Source organism: Dendrobium catenatum, unplaced genomic scaffold (genome assembly GCF_001605985.2).
Source record: "Dendrobium catenatum unplaced genomic scaffold, ASM160598v2 fragScaff_scaffold_389, whole genome shotgun sequence".
Classification (NCBI taxonomy): Eukaryota; Viridiplantae; Streptophyta; class Magnoliopsida; order Asparagales; family Orchidaceae; genus Dendrobium; species Dendrobium catenatum.
The window spans coordinates 397280-422071 of record NW_021318851.1 but is presented as its reverse complement, the minus strand read 5'-3'; the positions used below and the strand labels follow the sequence as shown (position 1 = coordinate 422071).

Below are 24792 nucleotides of genomic sequence, written 5' to 3'. Positions count from 1 at the left end.
ATATTTTGATTACATCAATTTGGTATCAAAGCCTAGGTTAGCATATTCCTAGGTTGTTCGTGTCTTTTTTTTTTTAAGTATTTTAAAAAATGGAAAACCATGAAGACATTGAGTCAGTTGTGGGTGAAAATCAACTTCAAATGAAGATGCAATTGTGTATAGAAAAATACAAAAAGAAAAAGCAAAATTTATAGGCCAAATTCAAGCAAGAAAGAGAAATGATTATGAAGAAGTATGCGGCCATGATTCAAGAACTTGATGTGGCGCCTTCTACTCGTTAGGAACGTACTCAAGCATGCTCATCAGGAGATGAGACCTTTCAACCGGGGAAGAATCTGATGTAGGCAATTTGGGGGGGGGGGAAGATGTTCCTTGTTTTTTTGGGTTGATTTGGTTTCTTGTTTGGGTTTGGTTAGCTCAGGTTTTGTTGCTCCTTTTGGTGAGCTGTTGTGTTCTTCTTCTAAAATCAACTAATAAATGCCAAATCAGGTTCATTCCCCCCTTCCCCCTCTCTGTTGGCCTTTCGGTTTCTCCGCCTGGCTCCTGTCCCGTGGCTGGCTATTCCTATTCCCCGTGGTTGCCCATTCCTGTCCCCCGTGTAGTCCCTTCAGCCGTTGTTCCAGGCGTGGCTTGCTGGTCTTTCGGCTCCCCTTTTTTGGTTGGTTGGGTGGAGGTTGTGGGCTGTTTGGCTTCCTCTTTTCACCTATATATAAGGGTTGTTTTGTAGTAGAAAAAGTATGATATGGAATGACTTTTGGAAGTTGAAAACTCGAGGGTTTTTTCCTTTGATAGCTTGCGAGCTTTATCCACTTCTTCTTTTCCTATCTAAGACTTCATCTCGGGCTTCTTACCTACTTCTCTCCACAAGTGACTACCCCATTTGTATCTTTCTTCTCAACGAATGAAAGTTTCTTTAGGTGTCTTTATGTATTCAATATATTGTTGGTTGTAAGTTTAAATGTGTCGTTTTGTCTTATTTAATTTTATTTGAGTTTTTGTGTCGATTATAAGTTATATGGTTGTAAGTTTGTTAGATTTTAAAGGAAGATGTTTAGTCTGACATTTTGCAATATTTTGATTTCAACAGTTGGGCTTTTGGGATAATTGGTGGCGCCGTCACTTTGATATTGGATGGTGGTCCAATTCTCAATGATTTCATCCCAAATGAGAGGAGATAACTCCTAGTGGAGATAAAACTAGGACCAAATGAAGAAAAAAAGGAAGTTGCCTATTGGCCATTGTTTAAAATTGTGCAATATGAGGCTGTCTTGATGTCCGCTTCACGCTAGCCTTTTTAATGAGGCTTGTGCTTCAGCTTGGTTGAGGCTCGCCTTGCTGGCATGAGGCATACACATCATCTTATTTATATATATATATTTTAAAGATTACGTAAATCTTAAAGTAAAGCTCTAACAAATCACACCTTCCTGCATCCCCGAGTCGAATCAACATCCTCTCGACTGTCTCGACCTCCAACCCGCAACATTCGCCGCAATAACCTCCGTCGTAGCTTCTACAGAGGATCACTTGAAAGTCACGCACCACCACCACCTCATTTAAAATTTTTGGAGTATAAATATCATCTTTATGTTGATTTCAAACATTTATGATAGAGAATGATGATTGAAATCAATGAAGAAGTATATTAGGAGGCATTGGGATTCACAAGATGAGGCAGAGAAGAGACCGATTTGTTATGACGACGACTCAAATAAAGACCCCTTTACTGATGACAATGGAAATGATTTTTTGGTTGTTGCCAACTATTTCGGCTATCTTCAAGAAATAAATGTGGATGATTAAGGAACTGAGAAAGAAGAAATATGGAGTTGAAGTTGATGTTATATGATATATTTATGCAATTCTTCTATTTTATGTTGTTTTGCTCTTTTAATATTTGGATTTCAATTTTATTTCACACAATTTATCATTTTCCACTTTACATTTTGTGCAATTTTTTGTTTCATATATATGTCAATTTGGTACTTCATAATTCAATAGAAAGTTAATATGTCATCATTTAATATTTTATTTGGGTATTATATAAAAAAATACTTTTAATCTCTATTTTTACTTTACGCTTTTTTTTTGGATTTTGAGTCTTCCTCAAAATGCATTGAGGCTTATGCATCGTCTCACGGATGAAAAATGCTTTAATACCTATTTGCGTAATTTTAAACCTTGCAATGGCTTATACAATTGTTTTAAAGTTTTAGAGGAATGCTACCTATTGCGTGACAAAACTCTTTAAATATACAGAGGAAGAGTGGAAACATTAGGAAAGGTGAGAGTTGAAATTCTCTCATGGGCAAAAATTTCAATTTCTTTTTAATTGCAACATCATCAATAAGCCACATTGTTATCACAGTTGTTTATTATGGTAGATCTTGTGTTGGAAGGAAAAAAAAAACCTTAGTAACACAAATCCTGTGTTCAAGCTACCAAGTACCAACTATTATTTTATATGATGAGTCATTTGATCAGTATATGCATATTTATCATTATTGGACTATTCATGCATATCCAACAAGCTTTTGATGCACTTCTTTGTCAAGTATTTTCTGCTACTTTGAAAGATCGAGCTCACACTTGCTTTTATTTGTTTACTGATAATAGTAACCACAAATCTACCCACCTTGAATTCTTTTTGTGGAATACTTTATGGTCAATCAGAGACTCATCAAGAATCCTCTCATTTTTTTAGGATCTGTCAAAATGAAAGTGAATCTTTAAATAATACTTTTGAAGTTTTTCCGTTGAAGTTTGTCAAATTTTAAGAGTGAATATTGATTAATTAAGGGGCATCTATTTTGGATGTCTTTGCTATGTACTCATTAATTTGTGAGAGTATACGCACTTATATTGATCTTATTCATAGAGTGAAGCACACATCATTGTTGATGAAGCTATTAATGCACATCTTTTGTAACATTCTTAATATTAGTAGCTTTTCCATTTGACACTTCAAGCACATCTTTTTATTATTTGTAGCTTTTCCATTTGATACTCCAAGCACATCTTTTTTATTACTAGTAGCTTTTCTATTTGATACTCCAAGAACATCTTGTGCAACATTCTTAATATTACTAGCTACTTTTTCCCACATAATATTAGCTTCCTCATGCACAGACAAAATCTTAAGATTTATAATCTTACTCATAAAAATTAAATAAAAAAAGTTAATCACTTGGGCTTTAAAAGTTTAATACAAATAGCAGTTTAAAAATAATGTTCATATATGTTATTCAAAGAAAGAAAAAATGATTGAAGTTTTGGTAGTATCAACTTATAGTAAAGGTCATTAGATTTTTTTTTTCAAACTTCTGCCCGTTAAAATTATATCCATCATGCAATGGATGTCAACAAGCTGGTGAATTGGTGAGTTATTTTTTGCTTTCTTTTTCTTTAGTTATTTCTAATGCCAATCACGTGCATTTTAGATGTAAAAAAGAATTGATATTGATCTCTATTTGAAAGTAGCAAATTTTTTTTGATGAAAATTCATCAGAAATCTCGATAGATTTTCTTGTTGATTTTTCTGTTGATACTAATACATTTTTTTGTAGTGGGTGTAATAAGTTTCGAAGCTTAGTATGTTCCTTATGATAGAAGTGGTTCCCACCTCATGGGTGGGTGTTACATTTTTTAGTTCTAAGGCTTGATTATGATTGCTTTTTGAGCCAACAAAAGTTGTCGTTAGTCTGATGCCTTGTGTAAGGTAGACTTGATGTGAGATCTAGTTTGGTAGAAGGTATGTTGGTCTGTGGAGTTCTCCTATGGTCTAGTTTTTGTGCATGATGGACTTGTTGAGGGAGGTAGAGCGATGATTTGGCTGGTCGAATCATTAATGATAGTACTTAACTCTCCTTGAAAGCTTCTTGAGTTAGGGCAAATGATTTGGCTGGTCAAATCATTGATGATAATACCTAACTCTCCTTGAAAGCTTCTTGAGTTGGGGCAATTTGTTTGGTCCCACCTAGGCTTATTGAACCACTAAGAACATCTTTTTGACTTTTGCTGCTAAATCTTGTCAAACTTGGAGAAATTGGGAAATTCAGTTGTTATAGGACTTGTGAAATGGGTGCTACCTTTGCCCTTAATATGACATATTGAGCAAAGCAACTGTCACTGACATTGATGTTCATATGGCAATTTGACTTGACCTTCATACCCACCTGCATCCTCAACCTGGAGGTGGAGTCTTTACTTTCTAGTTTGGCTTACTGAAGTCGGAGTTCTGCTAGGTTTTCAAAGCTTTGGTGAGATGGAGAAATTGACCCTTGGACTTAGGGTTCTTCATGTAATGTCCTCTAGGGGTTTGATATTCCATGTTTGTGTAGATAGCTACTCCTTTTCATATGCGAATTGAGGGCACCCTTGGTTGAGAGCCTGCTTATGGTTATAACTTAGAATTCCTTTGGACCAGGATTAGATTGGCTTTTTTGTTAGTTGGGAGCTTATTGAACTCCATCTTGAAGCTCATGAGGTATTTGGCTTGGTTCCCTATTGACTGTTCTCTTGAGGACGGTGGACTGACCATGGCTAAATCCTTTAATTCAATTATGCCATGGTTGTGGTACCAGAACAAGACCTTGTGAGTTAATTTTTTAATTGGAGTGCTGCAAGTTGTTTCCAATAATACTTGCAAAAGCTATTTTTGATGCACTTGTTTATTAGTCTGCATGCACTAAATAACTCTCCTTTGATCTCTGCAGTATTTGTTGGTAAAAGAGGTTGTCAGTACCTGCAATAAATTAATTTGTTGCATCTTTTTTTTTTTAAGATTTATGAATTTTATATATGAAGTAAGCTTTGGAAAATTTGCTTGCTATATGTATGGAAGCTATATAAAGTAAGCTAAGACATCTTATAGCATATCCAATTCTAATTTGTTGATAGTTTTGTAACATTAACTGGACTGTCCTTAGGGGAATATTGTGAAAAGTAGGGGTGTCAATTTTTGACACGACACGAAACACGACCCGAACCCGACCCGGAAAAATCCGGGTTCGGGTCAACCCAAACCCGAAACGGGTCGGGTTCGGGTTCATGAAATCAACCCGTTTTAAAAATCGGGTCGGGTTCGGGTTGACTCGCCAACCCGAAATTGACCCGAAAGTGACACGAAAAATTATTTTTGACCCGAAAACCCGAGATTGACCCGTTTTTTACCTGATTTTGACCCGAAAACCCGAGATTGACCCGATTTTTGACCCGAAAATTAGCATTTTTGGGTCAATCCCGGGTCATTCGTGTCGGGTCGGGTTGACCCGGACCCGAATCGGGTCGGGTTCGGGTCCAGAAACCTGACCCGTTTTTAAAAACGGGTCGGGTTGGGTTGACCCGAACAGTGCCGGGTCAGTTCCGGGTTCGACCCGAACCCGACCCGTTGACCCGAATTGACACCCCTAGTGAAAAGCAACACAAACCTTTGAAATACTTATTTGATGAATGCGCAATGAACAACATTTATAGCTTCTTATGACAATTTAGTCTTGTTGGAAAATATGTTAATACAACAACAGTAACAATATCAAACATTTATTCCACTATGTGCATTAGATGATGTATGCACCATGCTTGTGGAAAGGAAATTTTCTTGTGTGGCTTGACCGGTTGATTTTTTGTCTTAATACTTTTGTTTCTTTGGATGGCATGCGCATTATTTCTTATTTTGTCTCGCATTTTTGTATTCTCTTCAACGTCAATACCGGCTATAATTTATTAAATAATGCTTTCTGTGGATGTTATCTCATGAATCTGAAATTTACTTTTAAATTTTTAATTGCTGAAATATTGTTTTTCTGTTGCTTAAGACTTTTTACTTTCTTTTCAGGCTACCATGAGGAGGTAGAATCAACCCTCCAGGAGTTGCAATTGGAGAAAAATGGTTATTGAAAGTTTATCTTGTCAAGTAGTTCTTATAATTTGTGATACATATATTCAGAAGAATGCCACTCTTTTATTTCTCTTGGTCGAAAGTTGGAGCAAGCATTTAATCAGTCATATTTGAATTATCTTTAATATATCATTGATGCTAATATCTGTAATATGGGGTTTCTACATCTCTTTACTGAATTATTTGATTCCTTTTAATAACTTATGATTTCCTCTGTTATTGCTGAATTTGTTTTACTGCACAATTGAAAGAGGTGAAGTTGCTTGGACATGAGGAACTTCAAGATCCTGGGGAAAAAGAAGAAGAGAAAAAGCGGCATTTGAATGTTGTTTTCATTGGGCATGTTGGTAAGTGATTCTGCTTGATGAAAGATGTTGATTCTTCATCTTCTTTTGTACATCAGTTTTTTGCGCTGATAATTTGGTCATTAATGGTTGTGCTGCATTCAGGGGCATACATTTGCACATATACTGTATTATGCATTTGACCTAGAGCTGCTTTTCGGCTGTTTGTATGCCTGCACCAGCCCTTGTCAATGTCTTGCTTTTGTTATTTTTTAAATCTACTTTGATTTATTGTCTTTTAGATATGAATGTGATAGTCTAACTCGTGGTTCTTTTTAAAATGCTTATTGTTTTTTTCCTAAATAGCTTCAAGAATATCATTTTTTCTGTTTTTGTTGGATTCTGGCATAGGGAATGATCTCTAATGTCTTACACTCTTACTAGATGCTTGCCTGAACAATCAAATCGTATTATGTTAATTCTCAGACTGTGCTGCCTAATTTATGTTTTGTTGCATGTTTTCCTGCTTTTTGTATAAGAGGAAGTAATTAGGGGAATTAATGTGAATGCTGCTCAATGAAGCCATAGTTGTTTAGAAAATTATTATTAGGCCAACTATGCTCAGCTGATTTGGTGTTCGGGAAAAAGTTTCTTGATAGAGAAATTGAGTGTGACAAAAATAAGGATGTTGAGATGCAAGTTTAGCCAAACTTAAAATATAGATTGAGAAATCATTATAATATATTGTATGGTGAAAGTAGTATTTATTGACGAGAAGATAATGAAAAACAGAGTTAGTGCAAATCTGCTGCCACTCAGCCAATTTACCTCACAATCAATTTCTAAGCCTGTGACCACCATTAAATCGCCCCTCCAATAGTAACTCCATAAAATCAATCACCTTGTCACCAACCAAGCTCCACCTTCAGTTCTAACCCACAAAGCCTCAATAGCAGAGAAGTAGGGTGGTCTTGATGGGAGATGGCTGGTGAATGATCGAATGATAGATGGGGACAGTTGCGCCTGCATGCGATCCTAAAATGAGAAAGAGATGAGATCTAAAGATTTAACAGGGTTTAAAGTTGTCATTTTTGCTGCTTAGAAGATTCAACAAAGTTTAAATTGGTCATTTATGCTGTTTGGCAGAATTTAAGTTGAATGTTGCTCTAATCCGCGTGACAAGCATCGCTTCTCTCTCTCTACCTCTTACCTCTCTCTTTCTCTTTCTACCTTTTCCTATTCTATTATTCTTTTAGCTCTTTCCTATTTCTTCTCTTTATCTCTTTCCTCTCTCTCTTCTAGCCCCCTCTTTCCTTTCTCCTCTCTCTACATCTTTTATCTCCCTTTCTCTCTATATTCGATTTATCTATTTTTATTTAAAAAAAACACAAATATATACTATATATAGTATATAATATATATATATATATATATATATATAAAGAAAATTTCATAAAAAAAGAGTGTTTCATTCTCACCGCAAGTTCATTATTTTGCCATCGTCAGCCACCTCGTGCACAATGTTAATGCAAAAACTTAAAAAAATAAGTACTAATTCGTGCTATTCTAATGCGGAGGGGAAATTCATGAGAGTATTTGAAGGCCTATTCACGTATTTTTTTAGTGTTGTGACATGAAAACCCTAATTATGGTATTCTAGACATCGACCATGCACACTTTTTTTTAGCATAGTGGGGAGACTTGACACACCATGTAGATGCCCACTATACGAGGGAGATGTTTGGAGGTTGTTGAAAACTTTCCCTGATCGGGACTTCAAAAATACAAAATTCAAATGAACTTTCTATGCTGGGACTAAAATTAAAATACATTTGTAAAATTATAAAATTAAGAAATATTTGAAGCACCTTAAATGCAATACATGTCACGTCAAATGAATTGCTAGAAACAGAGATGAACTTACTAATTTAGCAAAGAACTTGACAATAGGGACTCAATAGCTCGAGTAGGTGCAAGAATAGAACTTCAAAATTTCTCTAACGAGTATTAACTGAATATTTCACTGAACATTCAAAATTCTATCAATTTTGAAATGAAGATTCACTCCAAAAATGGCCAAGACAGCTTCTCTAGTTAGGGAAGAACTATTAGTTATGGGGTCAATTTGAGCAAGAAGTGAGAAACAAGTGCAAGCAAGAATGCATTATTTAAAATATACAACAAGAATTATATCAACAAATTCACCACAAGATTAACAACAAGTACATGGTCGCTGACATAAGGTGAAAAATTGAGTCAAAAATGAAATTTTTATACATCCCAATGACAATATTTGCACAAATAGTATTCTAAGTCTTGTATATTCTTCGTGAGGCAATCTTCAACTTAAATGCAACCTTGAAAGTCATATAAGTTTTTTGAAAATCTTACAAGTGCATCATGCAGGTGTCAAAAGTGTGCAAGTGCATCATTAAAATGCATTGAAAAATGTGCAAGTCATTGTGAAAATGCACTAGGCAATGTGCATGTGCATTGTACAAATATATTGAAAAAATCATGCAAATATAAGGAAATGCATGCACATGTGTCATATTAATATACTAATAAGTGTATAAGTGCGTCATGTAATGATGTATGCAAGGGGGGGGTCAACACAAGTTGAATTTTTCTTGTATTTTCTTGCCTTGTGTCTTTTCATCTTCCCCCTCTCCTTTTATGTTATATGTCCTTTCATCTTCCATGTCCCTCTCCCAAATTTTTGATTGCATCATGTAAGTACACAAAAAATCATGCAAGTGTATTATATGTGTACTTTGGGGATCATAAGCACATTAAGAGTAACTTGCTTTTATGTGCATTGATTTATGTTAATGTCCAATCTAAATGTTAGAATGCTATGCGAGCTAAAAATAAATACTTTCAATTTCACTTTGCTCTGAGAAGCATGCAATTAGTTTGTGTACGTTCTCTCTTGAATGCGAATACAATGCCGTGAAAGTTGTACAATTGCATTGAAAGTTATGCAAATGCATCATACAAGTTTACTAATAGCTATGCAAATGCGTCATGTAAGTGCAATATGCATGTAATTGCACCATGCAAGTGCGTTGAAAACCAAACAGACCTCATGTAGTTTTAAAAATTTGTATATGGAATATGTTGTGCAAAATACATCAAAAGTATGGAAGTTCATTGTGTAAATGTATTGAAATTCTTTCAATTGTACCTGCATGTGTATTGAACAACGTACACATGCATCAAAATATATATAATTATATTGTGCAAAAATATTGAAAAGCTAAAAATACATTGAAATATATGAAAATGCTCTTATAAATGCTTCAAAAAGCTTGTGATTGCTTTATACAAATGCAATAAAAAGTGTGCACATACACAACGAGTGCATTGATAAAATGTGAGTGGCATTGTGTAAATGCATTGAAAGACGCGCACATGCACTGAAAAATGCAACAAAAGGCATGCAAGTCATTGTGCAGATGTATTAAAAGGCATGCAAGTGCACTATGCAAATGCATCGAAAAGCACTCAAGTGCATTATGCAAATGTGGCAAAAGGTATGTAAGTGGTCCTTTATACATCTTATAGATGCATAAAACATGTGCTAGTGTACCGTACAGGTATATTGACAAGCATGCGAGTGCCTTAAAAAGTATATCAGTGCATTGATGATTGTGCAGAAACATAGAGCAATTGTATTGACGAATATTCAAATAATGAAATACATAATGCGATTACATCGAAAAATGTGTAAAAGCATCATATATGAACTATGCAAAAGCTTAATAAGCGTGCATGTCCTTTAAAAGGCATTAAGTTACCAACATTAAAATGCCTGCATGCATTTTGACAAATTTGCTAAGTGCTCGAGCTTAATGTTAGATATTGCTGCGTGGACTAAAAGTAAGAGCATATTTTGTTTATCTTCACTTTGAGATACATGTAGATATTTTAAAAGTCTTGCAAATACTTTGAAGATTCAAGCCCCTTATCAAACTTAAATTCAACATATATGCATGCTTTTAAATGGGCTCCCCTTATCTTTATGTTTTTTTTCATAAGTTCCACACTTTAAGTATTTTGATTGTCCACATCACATAGATTGAAGTTGATAAGACTATGAACCTATTAACTCGATCTTGCTAGCAAGCGAGTAGAGTAGATATTGTTTAAAGTGGCAAAATACAATCCTTTAAGCACCCCAACTCTGGCTGTGTTGATAGGTAAATTTCAACTAGAGGGCATCTTATTTTTAAAAATGCCACCATTTTACACTCAAGCATTTTAGGTGTACATTCAAATAAAAAAATGTAAAACCAAAGAAAATTATAAATTCAAAATGATTCGAATAAAATTAATCACCATAAACTTAAAAGAAAATATCTATTCACTCTCTGAATAAAATTAAGATTAACCTTAGCTTACAATGAGCCAATGCCATATCAAGTATGTAATTATGATCACTCTTGAAAGTTCTAATGTTAATAAAAATTTAACACGTGTCCTCTAATCATGTTATTTTGCTGCCAAATGGCTTCTTTAAATAATGATTTTGGGTGAGGCCTTTTGATCGGATAGTTTTGTCGCAAAATGTTACCCTCCCCTATGGCTTCAAATTTCTTGAGCTGTGAATTATAAAGTGCACTTGATAGAGCATATTGCTATATGTTAGCTAGTATCAATTTAAAATTATCTCCTTAGACAAACATTCATCATAGATTTATAAGGTCTCTTTGAATGATGCAACCCATTGATGGTGACAAAGATCTTTTGGTTAGGTTGGGCCGATTGCTTCCACTGGCTAAGTCATTTTTCTAAAACTCCATCAATGCAGATGCTGGTAAGTCGACAACTGGAGGGCAGTTACTTCTCCTCAGTGGTCAGGTTGATGATCGAACTATTCAGAAGTATGAGAAGGAGGCAAAGGAAAAAAACCGAGAGAGCTGGTATGTTCCTTTCCACACTCAATATTGTTTGTTTATGTTCTTTAAACTGCAAATTGTTATGGCTTCTGTCCCATAAAGAGCTACAAAATTATACTCTCATGCATATGCGGTGATCTATTTGTTTAGTGTTTAACTTTTATTTCATTGAGTTTTGTAGCATTTGTCATAAAATGCCATTCCAATGTGAGATGCCATGCTCTTAAGCGTTTTGGGCATTGCTAGCTGATCTTGAGTTCTACATTAAAATTAAAGATATCTCCATTGGCTGATTGATCGTTGGTTTATGCTAATCACCATATTCATGAATCGTGATCAGGCTAAGAAAATGATTTTTAATGTTTACAACAATTGTCCTATTCGTTGTTTTCTAATTGTTTAACTCAATTTGGTAATAAGGCTTAAATTTTGTGAATTGGCCCTTTGTATTAATTATCCTTCTCATTATTTTGTTCCCTTTGCTATGACTTAAATGGGATTTGTTAAGCACTTTTTTTTCTATGATTTAGAGAAAAGATGCATTCTTATGTTCCTTGGAGTAGATCGGATCAATTGTTAAGATGATTATCTCATAATCCCACTTTTAAGATTATTTTCCCCATGAGAGTAACTACTTGTTTGATTATTCATGACAATGTTATATTACAAACTGAACACCATTTTCATGTTTTGATTTATCTTCTCAATTTTCATGTGTGTTTTCATTTGCCAACATCTATTCTTATTAATTTTTCTTTGCATGGAATTTAAGTCATTCATTTACTTTGGGCATAGGAAGCATATGTTGTCTTCTCATGCTTGGTACTTATTCATTCATCCTCTAGGTACATGGCTTATATTATGGACACTAATGAGGAAGAACGTGTAAAGGTGTGTTTATGACTTCCATATTCTTGATTTAATTTTGTTTGTGTTGCCCATACTTATTATTCTTTCTGTCATGGATACCATGCCTTTTAATTTGTAGACTTGATCAGCAACTAGGTGTTGTAGAATGGTTTTTTGCTTTCTTTTTTTGAAAAGGGTGAAATGCACATTTGATCACAAATACTCGGCCTATGATATTATTAAAGATTAAATGATAAAAAAAATCCCTAGATTTTTTAAGTTTTGCCCATTTTTGTTTCATACTTTGTTGGATGTTCAGTTGAATTCCTCAACTCATCAAATTTGAACCAGTGTAGTCAACCATCAACTTTATCATTTCTTTGGATGGAAATTGGTGGAGAGCGATTTTTCATGGAACATTTTGGACTTTTTAAGATAAATCCTGTTAGTTTGAGCTCTAATATTAATTAGTGAGATTGATTATAAAATCATAAAAAATACTCTCTCATGAAAAGCTCTTCGACATCAATTTTCATTAAAAAACATTAAAAATTTTGAAAAATTGATGGAGGATCAACTTGGTTCAAATCTAGTGAGTTGATCGATTAAATTAACTAGTTGAAAAAAATGTAAAGACTAAAATGGAGATGCCTAAAAGGTCTTGGGATTTTTGTGACCATTTATTTTATTATTAAATGAATAGTAAGAATGGAATAAAAATGTTGTGATGGATATTAAGTCTTATTTGTTTTTAAGGCACTCATGAGCTAGTGTTTAGGCTTTTTTCGAGTTTAAGTGCTAAATGTCTAGTATTATAAAGTTTCAAAGATGTTCCCTAAGCAAAATTTCAACTTTTTATGCTTTATATTATTTGTGGAGGATCAATGTTTTCAACGGATGCGAGTCCGGAGTCCCTAAAAGTTAATCATATTTCAAGTGTGATACTCGAAAATACTCTATTAATGACACCCCATGTTTGTTGCATTGGAGGTGTTTATATTTTAATTTATGATTTGGAGAAGTGGTTAGGGAATCTGTGGTAAAAAAAATCAAGATCATATTGTTCCACATCCCATGCCAATCTAATCTACCAATGATGTAAGGCTTGGATGCCTTCTTTGATAAATCTCAAGTTGATTAGACTAGCGAGTACGCTGAAAGGTTACTTACACTCTCTTGATGAGATCCAATCCAATGATCTTAATTTGGATTGAATCACTTCAAGGGCACACGTCTGTTTGTCAATGGTTCTACAATATTTTTATGTGACCACTAGATGTTCATTGCACATGCTCAATCAATCAGTTTGGAGGTTGACATGTAGGAGTAAAGTGTGGACAGTTGAATATAAAGTTATCTTAAATGAGAAGCTCCCTAGATTATACATATGGATGTGGTTTGAAAATTGTAGGACAATCTTTGACGTTGTATATCATATTAGACATGTGAGTCGAGGTTATTCCCGAGTGTCCATTTACTACTGAGGTGGCTAACTACATGGTGAAAGACATTTTGGCGTATTCATGAGTTGTGTCGAGTAGGAAGTCCTAAGTTGACTTAAAGAAAGTCCCAAGCATTAAGATTTTATTTGATTTTGTCATCCACTTAGGCGAGTATTCAATTCACATGAAATAGATGGGTTCTGATTTCATTTAAGTCAAAGGTTACATCTTGGGGGAAGGCCCACGAATGGATTCATACTTTTGGTAGGGCTTATAGATGTTTGATATGACCAAGTTGTTGATTTTGCATGCGTGCAATTTTACATCTATATATTTACTACATATATTGTGAGACTTGTAGTTCCTGTATGTGCTACAAACTTGACCTAGGGATTTGACCTAAGCCAAGGCTTATATCTATGTAATTGATAGAGAAGACCTACGAGACTTGAGATTTGTATATTTGATAATTCTAAAGAGTTTGTGGACGCCATGGAGGATGAGTTGGCATCATAAGATCATATGATTGAAGGATCAACAATGTTATGGGACCATTAGGAGAGAGAAATACACAAAATAGATAGACTATTGAAGATCTTGATGCTATGCAGCTCCAAAGATCATACACCTATAAGATCCAACAATGGTTTTGATGTCAATGGGAGCAATGACTATATAAATTCAATCTCTAATATATGTTCCAGAGGTAAACTACAATCACTTGAAGTAGTACATTTCTCTCAAGATAGTGGCAAGCGACTTAGATAAGGATCTTCATATGAAATTTTAAGAAATATTATCTCATACTTACGAACCTAATCAAGCTCAAATACTTCATATGATAGCAATAAATCATAATTATCCTTTATATATAGTTCATCTATATGAATAGTAGTTTATTATAAATATATATGTATGGGCCATCACGATAAACTTCACAATTAATCTATGGCAAAGTATCCTATTTAGGTGCTAGATCAAACTCAATTGTAGATTGAGCGACCTTGTCTATCAACTTTAAGAAACTCGTTGTTTGGACTTTCGCTTGAGTTGCATATGTAACCTCTATAGAATATGTTCTTTCATAAAATTCTACTTTAAAGTTTTAAGGGTTTCTATTATTTTATTCATCCGAGATAGGTTTCTTTGCATGCTTAGATTAAGTTGTTGACAACTTGATGAATTATAATGTTGATTATGATTAATGGGATGTATTGGAACACACCAATACACACCAATAACTTAGGTTTTGAGATTGAAGATCATAGTAGTCATAATTTTTACAAGAATAAATCATTAGTTTGAGATAACTATCAAGATTGATGAGATTGTTTGTTTCAACATAATTTTATAAGAGACCCAATGTAGGGTGGACGTGCTATGGAAGAAAGATATAGGATGGCATGCACTTAGGTTTTACGATGAAATAGGCGAAGTTAAATGCCATTAGGAAGGCTTATTTGTGGGGAGGGTTTCACGAACGCACGTGTGTTTGAAATAGGGGCTTGGGATGACCGTGTAGCAAGTACAACTAGTGTAGGGGGAGGATGCACGGAAGGGTCAGGTGGTGTCATTGAGAGGATGCAAGCATATGATGATTTGGAGGATGTGAAATCAAGAACAATTCCGAAAGTCAGAGAGGCAGATGTAAGTTGTGAGTGATCCATAAGATTGCATGCATTTGCATGGCTATATGAAGTGATGCGCCTAGGGTTTAGCAGTTTGTGTGGAATTAGGGTTTGTTGAAAATGCAATTGTATATGCATTAGTGAGCACGTAACGTGCGCTGAGTAGATGGTGAAGAAGCAAGGATACACATAATGGGCAAGGGTTACAAGCAAGGATGCATGAAGCATGAGTCAGGGGCCAAAGTGATTCAATTGGGTTGGGCTTTGGCAGGGGACTTGGATTCTGGAATAGGCAAATACTTGAATTGGATTTAGGATTTGTAGGGCATGGCGCGTAAGCCTAGATACCAAAATTTGATGAGGGAGAAGAATAAAATATGCACACAATTTGGGGTTATCTACATGCATAATTTGGATCTAATAATTACTCAACGAACTACAAATAATTCAATTCATTCAATCAATAATAATCAATTTAGATATTTCCCTGTTTACAGAATATTGGATTGCATTTATGAGATCAAATTTTTAAATCAAATATATTTCTCTCTTAAAAACAAATCAAATCCTATCATAATCTAACAAACTTCAAAATTTAAAGTTTGTTCTAATCCTAGAGAAGATAGCACTTGATTGAATAAATCAATAAAAGACTAGAAAATTGTAGTTCTAAAAGTTTGGAAAACTAATTTGGTTCAACTTTTTGTTTCCCAGATTAACTTCCTAACAATTAGCCTTACCAATTTACCTTTTGCTAGTTGAATTGGCCTGATTTGTACTACATATTAAACAATTAATATTGACATAATTAAATTAATGATTAGCTTGGGGTCTTTACATGTGTACGATTTGCTGGATACTCCCTTTTTTCTTCTTTCCTTCATCTGTGTTTCTCTTCATTCTTGACTTAAGTTAGCTATTGCAAGGTTCTTAGCATTTAGGAAGCATTATGGAATACTAGTTGGCTGCTTTATAAACTGACATAGGAATAGAGGGAAAAGAAAAGATGGCAATTGAAATTGGAAATTTATATGCTAAAATAAAAAAATAATAAAATAAAATAAAAAAATAATAAAAAATAAAAAAATAAAAAAAGGTGAACACTTAATCTTTAATCCACTTTAAGCAAAGAATCATCAAAAGCCTTGATGTATTCCATTACGCCTAAATGGAAAATATAAAGGTTCAGCTGTTATTTTGCAGTAGTTTGTCATGTATGGACAGACTCAAAATGGACACCTCTTTTTTTTTTTTTAAAGTTAAAATGGACACCTCTTTGACCAATGAAGAACGGTAATGTAATTAATTAGCCTCTTATATGAATCTTCGCACATATAGAAGTTCAATGTGCAGTTTATAGGAAGAAGCTGTATGAAACAAGAACAATGAGGTCTGTGGAGTCACACGAATCCATTGGGAAGGTAATCTATTATCATAAGAGAAGTCCCCAAGAATATTTCTTGATGCCTCTTTTATCAGTTCATAAGATAAAAGGGAAAATAAACAGATATATCTACTCCCTAGGAAAATCTCCTTAGGGTCATGTTGATTATTGGTTATGGAAAAAACATCAAGGTTAGTAAGATCCTTCAAAACGAAAAAGATAAAAATATAGAAAATACTTGATGGGAGCGCCAGAGGGCCATGGGATTCTCAAAGCAGTTTAGATTTTTGCCTTAAAAAAGATTACCCCAGGGGCTTCGCTGTGTGCCATGTTGTTCTTATAATAAGCTTTTGGGGAAGTATATAACCATGGTCATCATCCTTCCTGCTGGGTTTTGAACACATTTTCACCAGAGGCTTTTGAAAGTGTCTTTCTGGAGCCAGGCAGCAAGATTGGTCTTCATACAGGAGACCGATGACTTGTTTCTTGTTGCGTTTTTAATTGAAATTAACTCTGAATGCCTTTTGATTCCCATTGCTTGCATGCATTTTTTTTTTACTAATAAGCAGTTTGAAGTTTTGCGATGTTGAAGAAATAGAAAAATTCTATATGCTTTTGATTAATTTGTATTATGTCTTCTGTGAAAATGGTTAAACTGACTTCTTTGTTGCTACTTACGGTCTTAAGTATAATGTATGAACTTCAGGGAAAAACTGTGGAGGTTGGAAGAGCACATTTCGAAACAGAAAATACGAGATTTACAATTTTAGATGCTCCAGTAAGTTTTGTGCACTTCGATTTTATTTTTTTATCTGCATATTAAATAACTAGATACATATTTTATTAGTTGAAGTAGTACGCTTCTTATTTCAACAACTTCAATGTAGATTATTTATCATTACTAATCCAATCCATTTATTGCTTTATAGTTACTGCATGTTATTTTTATAGAATATAAAATGAGCACTTAAAAAAAACCTTATGCAAATAATGAAGAAACATACAATTAAATTAACTGAGATCCATAGTTTCGTTTCTTCATTATGTATCACTCTGCAATTTTTTTCTCGACAACTTATGCAATAGGATATCTACTCACTTCTTCACACAGGGACATAAAAGCTATGTGCCAAACATGATCAGTGGTGCATCTCAAGCTGACGTTGGAGTTCTAGTAAGCATATGCTAGCAACCACATTGTTGGGTATCATTTTATAAGTCTGTTGAGAAAACTTTTACTTTTATTTTTAGGTCATATCTGCACGGAAAGGTGAATTTGAAACTGGATATGAGAAGGGAGGGCAGACCCGTGAGCATGTTCAACTTGCAAAAACACTCGGTGTTTCAAAGTTGGTTGTGGTTGTCAATAAAATGGATGAACCTACGGTAAATTGGGCCAAAGAAAGGTGCATTTTTTTCTCTCCCATTATTGGTGGAAAGGTGGTTTTCTTAAACTCATCTTGACTGGCTCTATTTGTTGTTTTTTTTGTTCCTTCCAGATATGATGAGATAGAAACAAAGATGATTCCTTTCCTCAAGTCATCGGGTTATAATGCTAAGAAAGGTAGTGTTGGCTATTTCTCATGAATTAATCTAGTGCTTACTCTCTGCTGAATGTGCTATGGAAAATTTAAATGTTATTTTATTTTCTTATTTCACCTCAGTTTATTATGTTATGGGAAAAAATAATCAAGTATTTTTGCATCTGCTAAAACCATGGCTTTTTTTCTCATTTGTCCACTTTCTTGGCTGTTAGATATGCAACACACTATTGCTCTTGTTTGTTAAGAGTGCGACAACGCTTTAATACGGATTTAAATTTTTTAGATTTTGTAGGTTGAGCCATTTTATCTGTTCATGTTCTTGTGCATCTACGCTGTGCACTCCTTATTGATAACTGCATATGCTTTTTTGCACTGTGCCATGGTTTGGCTTCTCCAATATGTTTTCTACCGTAGCTGGTAACTTGGATTGCACTAGTGATGCATGACTCTGGGAGTGCTGTAGTGCTCTTTTTTTTCTTTGTTCAGGTTGAGCTGATTCTATATGTTGGTTGGTTGCTTAACGCAGTTGCTTAATGCTCTCCTCGTTTATTCAGATGGACCCACCAACCATCTACTTGGGCTCCCAGTTATGCTACGCATTTAATAATTCATCATTCGTATGTCCATACTAGTTAAGCACATCTTCTTTGTGCTCTAAGTTCATAGCTATTAATTGATAGATACCACTTGAATATTCCAAGTGATTCCTATCGGATCTTCGCCAAAACACAATTATTCCGCTGTTTTCAATAGAAAACAGCCACCAAACAATTAATATGAGTGGTCTCATTCAAATGACTTGTTCAGAGTAATTGCAATATCCTTACAACAACAACAACAACAAGCCTTTATCCCACCACTAAGTGGGGTGTGCTACTTGAATCCTTTTTCTCCGTTTGTCCTATGAAGAATCAAATTCTCAATAAATGCAATATGCTTCTATAATATTAATTATTTAATATTTTATTAATCAGAGAAGATATACTGAACATAAAAGAATTTGGGAAAATACCCTCCAAAATTTCTTTTAGACCAAAACACTGGTTAAGTCAAATATGAGGGATGACCCTTTAATTATATTCACAGATATTTATTTGAATTTAGACGAATAATCTACTTTGTTTATCAACATAAATTATATTGCAAATGAAAATAATATAAATAATAAATGATATTATCTTAAGAGTCATTTTGTTTTTATTCAAAATGTTTTTCAAGCCATTTTGATAGAGTGCTTGGATCTCAAGTGTGGCTTGAAATTACTTGTTCAAACAAGGTTCTAACCTGTTTGAAATAGGTTTAAAAACCAGAGGTTCATTTGTGTGTTTCTGTTGTGTTACTCGTGTATGTACATATTAATAATAGTGTTTAGATGTTTATTATTTAAAATTGAACTTTTATGATTGTGATTAAGTATTGTTTGAATTTAAAATTAGATCATCAAAATGCTTTAATTTTTATTAGAAAATTTTGTTATTCTCGTTTCTAATTTAAATTAAACGTACAAATGTGCTTAATTATTGACTTTGATTTAAATTAGCTGGTCAACTTTTTTCCTTGCGATTAACAATTCCTTTTAAGATCGAACGAAGACATTCAATTAGGGTCTGTTTACAATTAAATGGCAAGAATTAATAAAGGACATTTAGTAGTTTATATTACAAGTAAATCTGAATTCCCAAGATTTTAGCTCTGGAAATTTAAGCAGCTTTTTAAGTATAAGCTAACACCTATTCTTTTGATATGCCTATATAATTGTCCTGTCTTACAAAGAGAATCTGTATGATACCAATTCATTGAAAACTTTCCCAGCTACTTTCTCAGTTAACACCCAATAAAATATGCAAAAATTGTTCTACTAACTTCGTCCCCTCAGACCCCTCCCAACTCTTTTTCCTCAGGTTGTTCATGTCTGATGGATTTTCTGTATTTTGTATTGGTTTCAGTTTTTTATCATTATTGTTGCTGGTTTCTTATTATATATATCTGTTTTTTCTTAGGTTTATTGGTTGGAGCATTGGTTTCAGTTTTTTGATCATTAATGTTGCTGGTTTCTTATTATATATATATTTGTTTTTTCCTAGGTTGGTCGGTTGTAGAGACCCTGCCATATACTTATGTGATGTCCTTGGCTAACAATTTTTAAGTAGTGTAATATTTTCTTAATTAAGAGTTAAGAATTCTATGTTGAATTTTATGTACGTGACCTTTATCTTTTGTTTACTAAGAAATAAGTTTTCAGTCTTTTTGTTCTGGAAGTGTTGTTTTTTTTTTCCTGCAAGTTCTTTCTTTATTTGTTTTACCTTAAACATGTCTGTAGTTTACATTTTTTATGACCAGTAGTCTTAATTTTTGTGCATTAGCATTATTATGATCGGCACTCTTACATTTTGTTATACCCTGTAGTTTTGTTTATCTCGAGCTAATTTTCAACTAAGTGCCTTCTAACCTTACAAATTATTTTGGATGATCAAGTGAGGTTCTAGTTTATGCTATAAATCTTTATTTTTACTCTACACTGTTCATTAAAAAAAATATAAGTATAACTAGTATTAATTTATGATTTTAATTTGTGGTTCACCAGTGTTTACAATGTATAGAGTGATCTTAATAACTCTATTGTAAGGATGATATGATTAAAACTTATTTGCTATGAATTCCTAGCAGATGTTCATTTTCTCCCTATATCTGGTTTGGTGGGAATCAATATGGCAAGCAGAGTGGATAAGAAAGTTTGTAGTTGGTGGGATGGGCCATGTCTTTTTGAAGTCTTGGATTCTATTGAAATTCCATTAAGAGATCCTAAAGGGCCTATTAGGTACCATCTCAGCTTCTTGTCCCCCTTCATTGTTTTAGGGAAATAATCTTTTTGTTTACCATCCTCTTATTCCATAACTTATAAAACAATTTGTTTTACAGGATGCCAATTATTGATAAATACAAGGACATGGGAACTGTATTGATGGGAAAGATTGAGTCTGGAACCATACAAGAGGGTGATAGCTTATTGGTCATGCCAAATAAAGTATGCTCTATTTTTTTAAGTTGACATGATTAACCTCCCTTCCTTTTTGAACAACTTGTTGCATTATAAGATTTTATAGTCTTCATCGTTTGTTCTTCTGTGCAGGCCCATGTCAAAGTGCTTGCCATATTCTGTGATGAAAAAAAGACAAGACGGGCTGGGCCTGGTGAAAATGTCAGGGTGAAAGTGACTGGAGTAGAAGAAGAAGACATATTGTCTGGTTTTGTACTTTCAAGTGTCGGTATGTGTTGGATACTTTTGAAGCTATATTGTAATTTGTATTCTAATTTATCTATTTCCAGCTCAATTCTTTTTTAATTAAATGCCTATATGCTATTCATTAGAATGAAAAAAACATCTTTAGTATTAAGTGGCTAGTGGTAGTTTTTTTTGGCTTAGGCATTAGATACTGAAGGAAATATACGCATGGCACCCAGTTTTTCTTCTGTTTCTGATTCTATTGTTAGATATTTAATTTCTAACGATTATGATATATTTAACCATTACATTAGAATACCGTAACAACAACAGATCGCATAGGGATTGTTGATAGATTTAATTTTAATGCGGACTGTTTCCCTAATTTCTCAGCTAGTGGGTTGAATGCATTTGAAAATTGCAGTTTGACCATGGGGGACGGTTTAAAAGGTGCCAGAATTTAATGTAAAAATACAATGACATGTTTATTTAGAACAAGAGTGCAGCAGTTTTTTAAATAATGTAAAGATAGAAGTTCACCTTTTTAGTATATTGCTTGTTATTGTTAAAGCATTGGCCTTATGGAACCATGCTAATATATGTATGCATGATGAAGCCATCGGTTTTGAAACAATAATGTAACCTTACATAGATAAATAACTGAAATGAATGTATTTGTACTCCCCATTTGAATTTGTTCAAGATTGGATGGGGTCCACACACCGACACAAAATCTTGAAAAATATTAGGATAGTGTGACCACGGTTGATTGTGTGTGATATTACTAGAAATATTATAATAGATTTCCAAGGGTGATCCACTAGTTTCAGAGCACAAAACTTTCACTATATATATTATCCAGTGACAATAATATTAAGAGTGTAGAGGGGATATAAAGATTCAGAATCCGAAATGAGTTTGACTTGAGATGTACAGTGTTAAATGGGCATATAGTTCTACATTTTGATTATGTCTAACAGTGGCTGTTCACTTCATCTACCACAGCTATTTACCATTGGCCAATGGGTATGTAAACTTTTGTGTGCCTTTTGCTTCGTATTTCTTTTCCTAGGTAATATCTTCATCTGTGCTGTTATTTATACATATCAATATGTTGTTTTTGAAGATTATGCTGCAGCATAATATGTAATCTTCTTAAATTTTTTTTTTTTAACTTCTGAAAAGAGATATTTTAATTGAATTTTTGAGTAAGAAACAGCTTTGTAAGTCAATGTCGGAGTGCTCTCCCGGGCTGGGGGAATTGATGCAACTGCCCTTCTCATAGCTCAAAATTATCTCTCAAAGAGTATTATAAATCAGAAGATTTCAGAAATTGTTGAAAATAAAGATGAGGAAAAAATTAAAATTATAAGAATTAGTGTGCCAATATGATTTACAGTTTTATGCAGAGCTATCAAATGACTGAGATTCGTATTGCAATGGCTTTGCCAATGGCATTTGCAATGCACTGTCTTGGTTCCCTTGCATATTGCATTTGTGAATTGCATTTGTGAATTGCATTTAATGTATAAATACCTTTTTCTTGCAGTTAATCCGGTTAATGCAGTTTTTGAATTTAATGCTCAGCTGCAAATTCTAGAGCTTCTCGATAATGTGCGTAGTTTTTTACATTTGTAATTTTATCTTAATAGTTAGTGGAAAAATTTTGGCTGAGGATTTCTTCACCAAAATCTGGTCAGGATGGGCTTAAAATTCTTGTATGTGCTTTGAAAATTGTGCAATATGAGAGTTGATTGATTGTCCCTATATTGCACTTATTTCAAAGTAAATATTGGGGAATTTTTTTCAATATTAAGTAGCAATGCACACCAGGGAAATTAACTTATGATGCATGATGCCATCCCAGGCTATATTCACTGCTGGTTACAAAGCAATACTGCACATCCATTCCATTGTCGAGGAGTCGGAGATTGTCGAGCTTATAGAGGAAATTGATGTGAAGAAGAAGAAAGATGCGGATCCAAAGAAAAGAAAGCCCAAGAGGAAACCTCTCTTTGTTAAGAATGGTGCTGTTGTTGTTTGCAGAGTACAGGTTGTTCTTCAAACACAATTTAAGTCATGAACAAACTTTAGCTTCAATGATACTTAAGCATATTCAGCCTCCAGGTAAACAACTTGATATGCATTGAGAATTTCGCAGATTTTCCACAGCTTGGGCGGTTCACTCTTCGTACTGAAGGTAAAATGATTAATGAAGTTTTAAAAATATCATGGTATTAATTCAGGAGAAAGGTTGACACACAAGTTGAAGTTGTTATAGGTAAAACTATTGCGGTAGGGAAAGTTGTAGCCCTTCCAGCTCCCGGGAATTCGACATTTGCTTAAAGTTAACCTGGACGATCTCTTCCCGGTATTATATTTTATGATCTGGATCTTACTGTCTTTTTTCCATACCAAATTTCTTCTTATTCTGTTACTTTGATTTGTAGTATAAATAACTGACAACTTTCAACTATCCTTTGGAAGGTTGAAGAACAGTACTTGAATCAGCAAAAGGCTGCAACTTTCGGGATGTAATGTTCATGTTACTATCATTATTTATCATTTGGATTCTTTGTGCCTCCATGGTTAATATATGAGAAGCAAACTTGAACCAAGAGAGTCCTGATTTTCTTGCGAAGCGACAGTTGCATCTGTGTGAGTGCCTGGCCTCTTTTAAGCTATTCGTAGAGATTTCAGATACATCCATAATGCAGGTTTGGGAGTGGCATCGCCAGCAATATTTCTAGTATGTATGTAATTTTATTTATGATTTTTTAAGGCGAATTTTGGGATCGAAATCTCGAGTTAGTGCAAATGTATGAAGCTTTATGATACTTATGACAGTTTGAAACTTTGAGATGATAATTGGAAATGCATTTATATATAGTTTGGATTACTCGTTTATCTTCTAAAGTTCATGATTATGATTCTTATCCTGAGAACAGTTTTGTGTCGAGCTAAAAATGCATTTAAGTTGGCTGCAAAGAGGGAGGGATAGTAGAACAAGCTGCATTCTTTATGTAATAAACCAGTAAGTTTATTGGAAATATGAAGAGGACCCCTGGTCTTAAAAAGATATCAAGTAGTCTTTTTCTTTCATTTCATTGCAGTCGTCATGAAAATAATAGCGAGTTATTTATTATAAAAGAATTAGAACTTAGAATTTATGATAAATCAGAATGAATAGATTTGTCGGTTCAAAAGAGTTCATATGATTTTCTCATGAATTCCACAAAAGAATGTCAAAGAAAATAATGCCCTGCCATATCAGAAAAAAAAATTCTCTTTTTGATTAAGTACAAACCTTTATTATATATATATATATATATATATAAGATTTGAATTTTAGATTTTTTGATTGATAGTCAAAGCTTTTAATCAATATCAAGTCAAAGCTTTGTTATTTTTGATTTGTTGATTCCATTGTGCTTTTGGAGTTGAGGCTTCAAGGATGTAACTTTTATTTGTTAATCGAAGAATTCACGAATGAAGATGGGACACTAAGACGGAGACGAACGGAGTGATCAAAATGAAGTAACCGGTCGGGTAATAGCTAAATAGGAATATTAGGCTTTTGATATTTTCTTAATGTCTCCTAGAACGTTTGATTTAAAATCAAAGGCTCAGATTTCTCC

At 33.8% G+C, this 24792-nt stretch overlaps 1 protein-coding gene across 1 annotated transcript in view; it reads left to right on the top strand.

The window, feature by feature from the left end:
- Positions 1 to 24053, top strand: part of LOC110092350 (eukaryotic peptide chain release factor GTP-binding subunit ERF3A) — a 28754-nt gene extending 4701 nt beyond the window's left edge. Inside the window, exons 3-18 of the mRNA XM_020816855.2 lie at positions 5837 to 5890; positions 6151 to 6246; positions 10997 to 11108; positions 11930 to 11975; positions 17094 to 17165; positions 17499 to 17561; positions 17639 to 17793; positions 17887 to 17951; positions 20599 to 20749; positions 20851 to 20956; positions 21062 to 21197; positions 22704 to 22768; positions 23022 to 23207; positions 23282 to 23354; positions 23436 to 23525; positions 23642 to 24053. Of these exons, the coding sequence (XP_020672514.1) occupies positions 5837 to 5890; positions 6151 to 6246; positions 10997 to 11108; positions 11930 to 11975; positions 17094 to 17165; positions 17499 to 17561; positions 17639 to 17793; positions 17887 to 17951; positions 20599 to 20749; positions 20851 to 20956; positions 21062 to 21197; positions 22704 to 22768; positions 23022 to 23207; positions 23282 to 23354; positions 23436 to 23500 (1445 nt within the window). The 3' untranslated portion in view covers positions 23501 to 23525; positions 23642 to 24053. The remainder of the gene's footprint in view (positions 1 to 5836; positions 5891 to 6150; positions 6247 to 10996; positions 11109 to 11929; positions 11976 to 17093; positions 17166 to 17498; positions 17562 to 17638; positions 17794 to 17886; positions 17952 to 20598; positions 20750 to 20850; positions 20957 to 21061; positions 21198 to 22703; positions 22769 to 23021; positions 23208 to 23281; positions 23355 to 23435; positions 23526 to 23641) is intronic.
- The last annotated feature ends 739 nt before the right edge of the window (positions 24054 to 24792 follow it).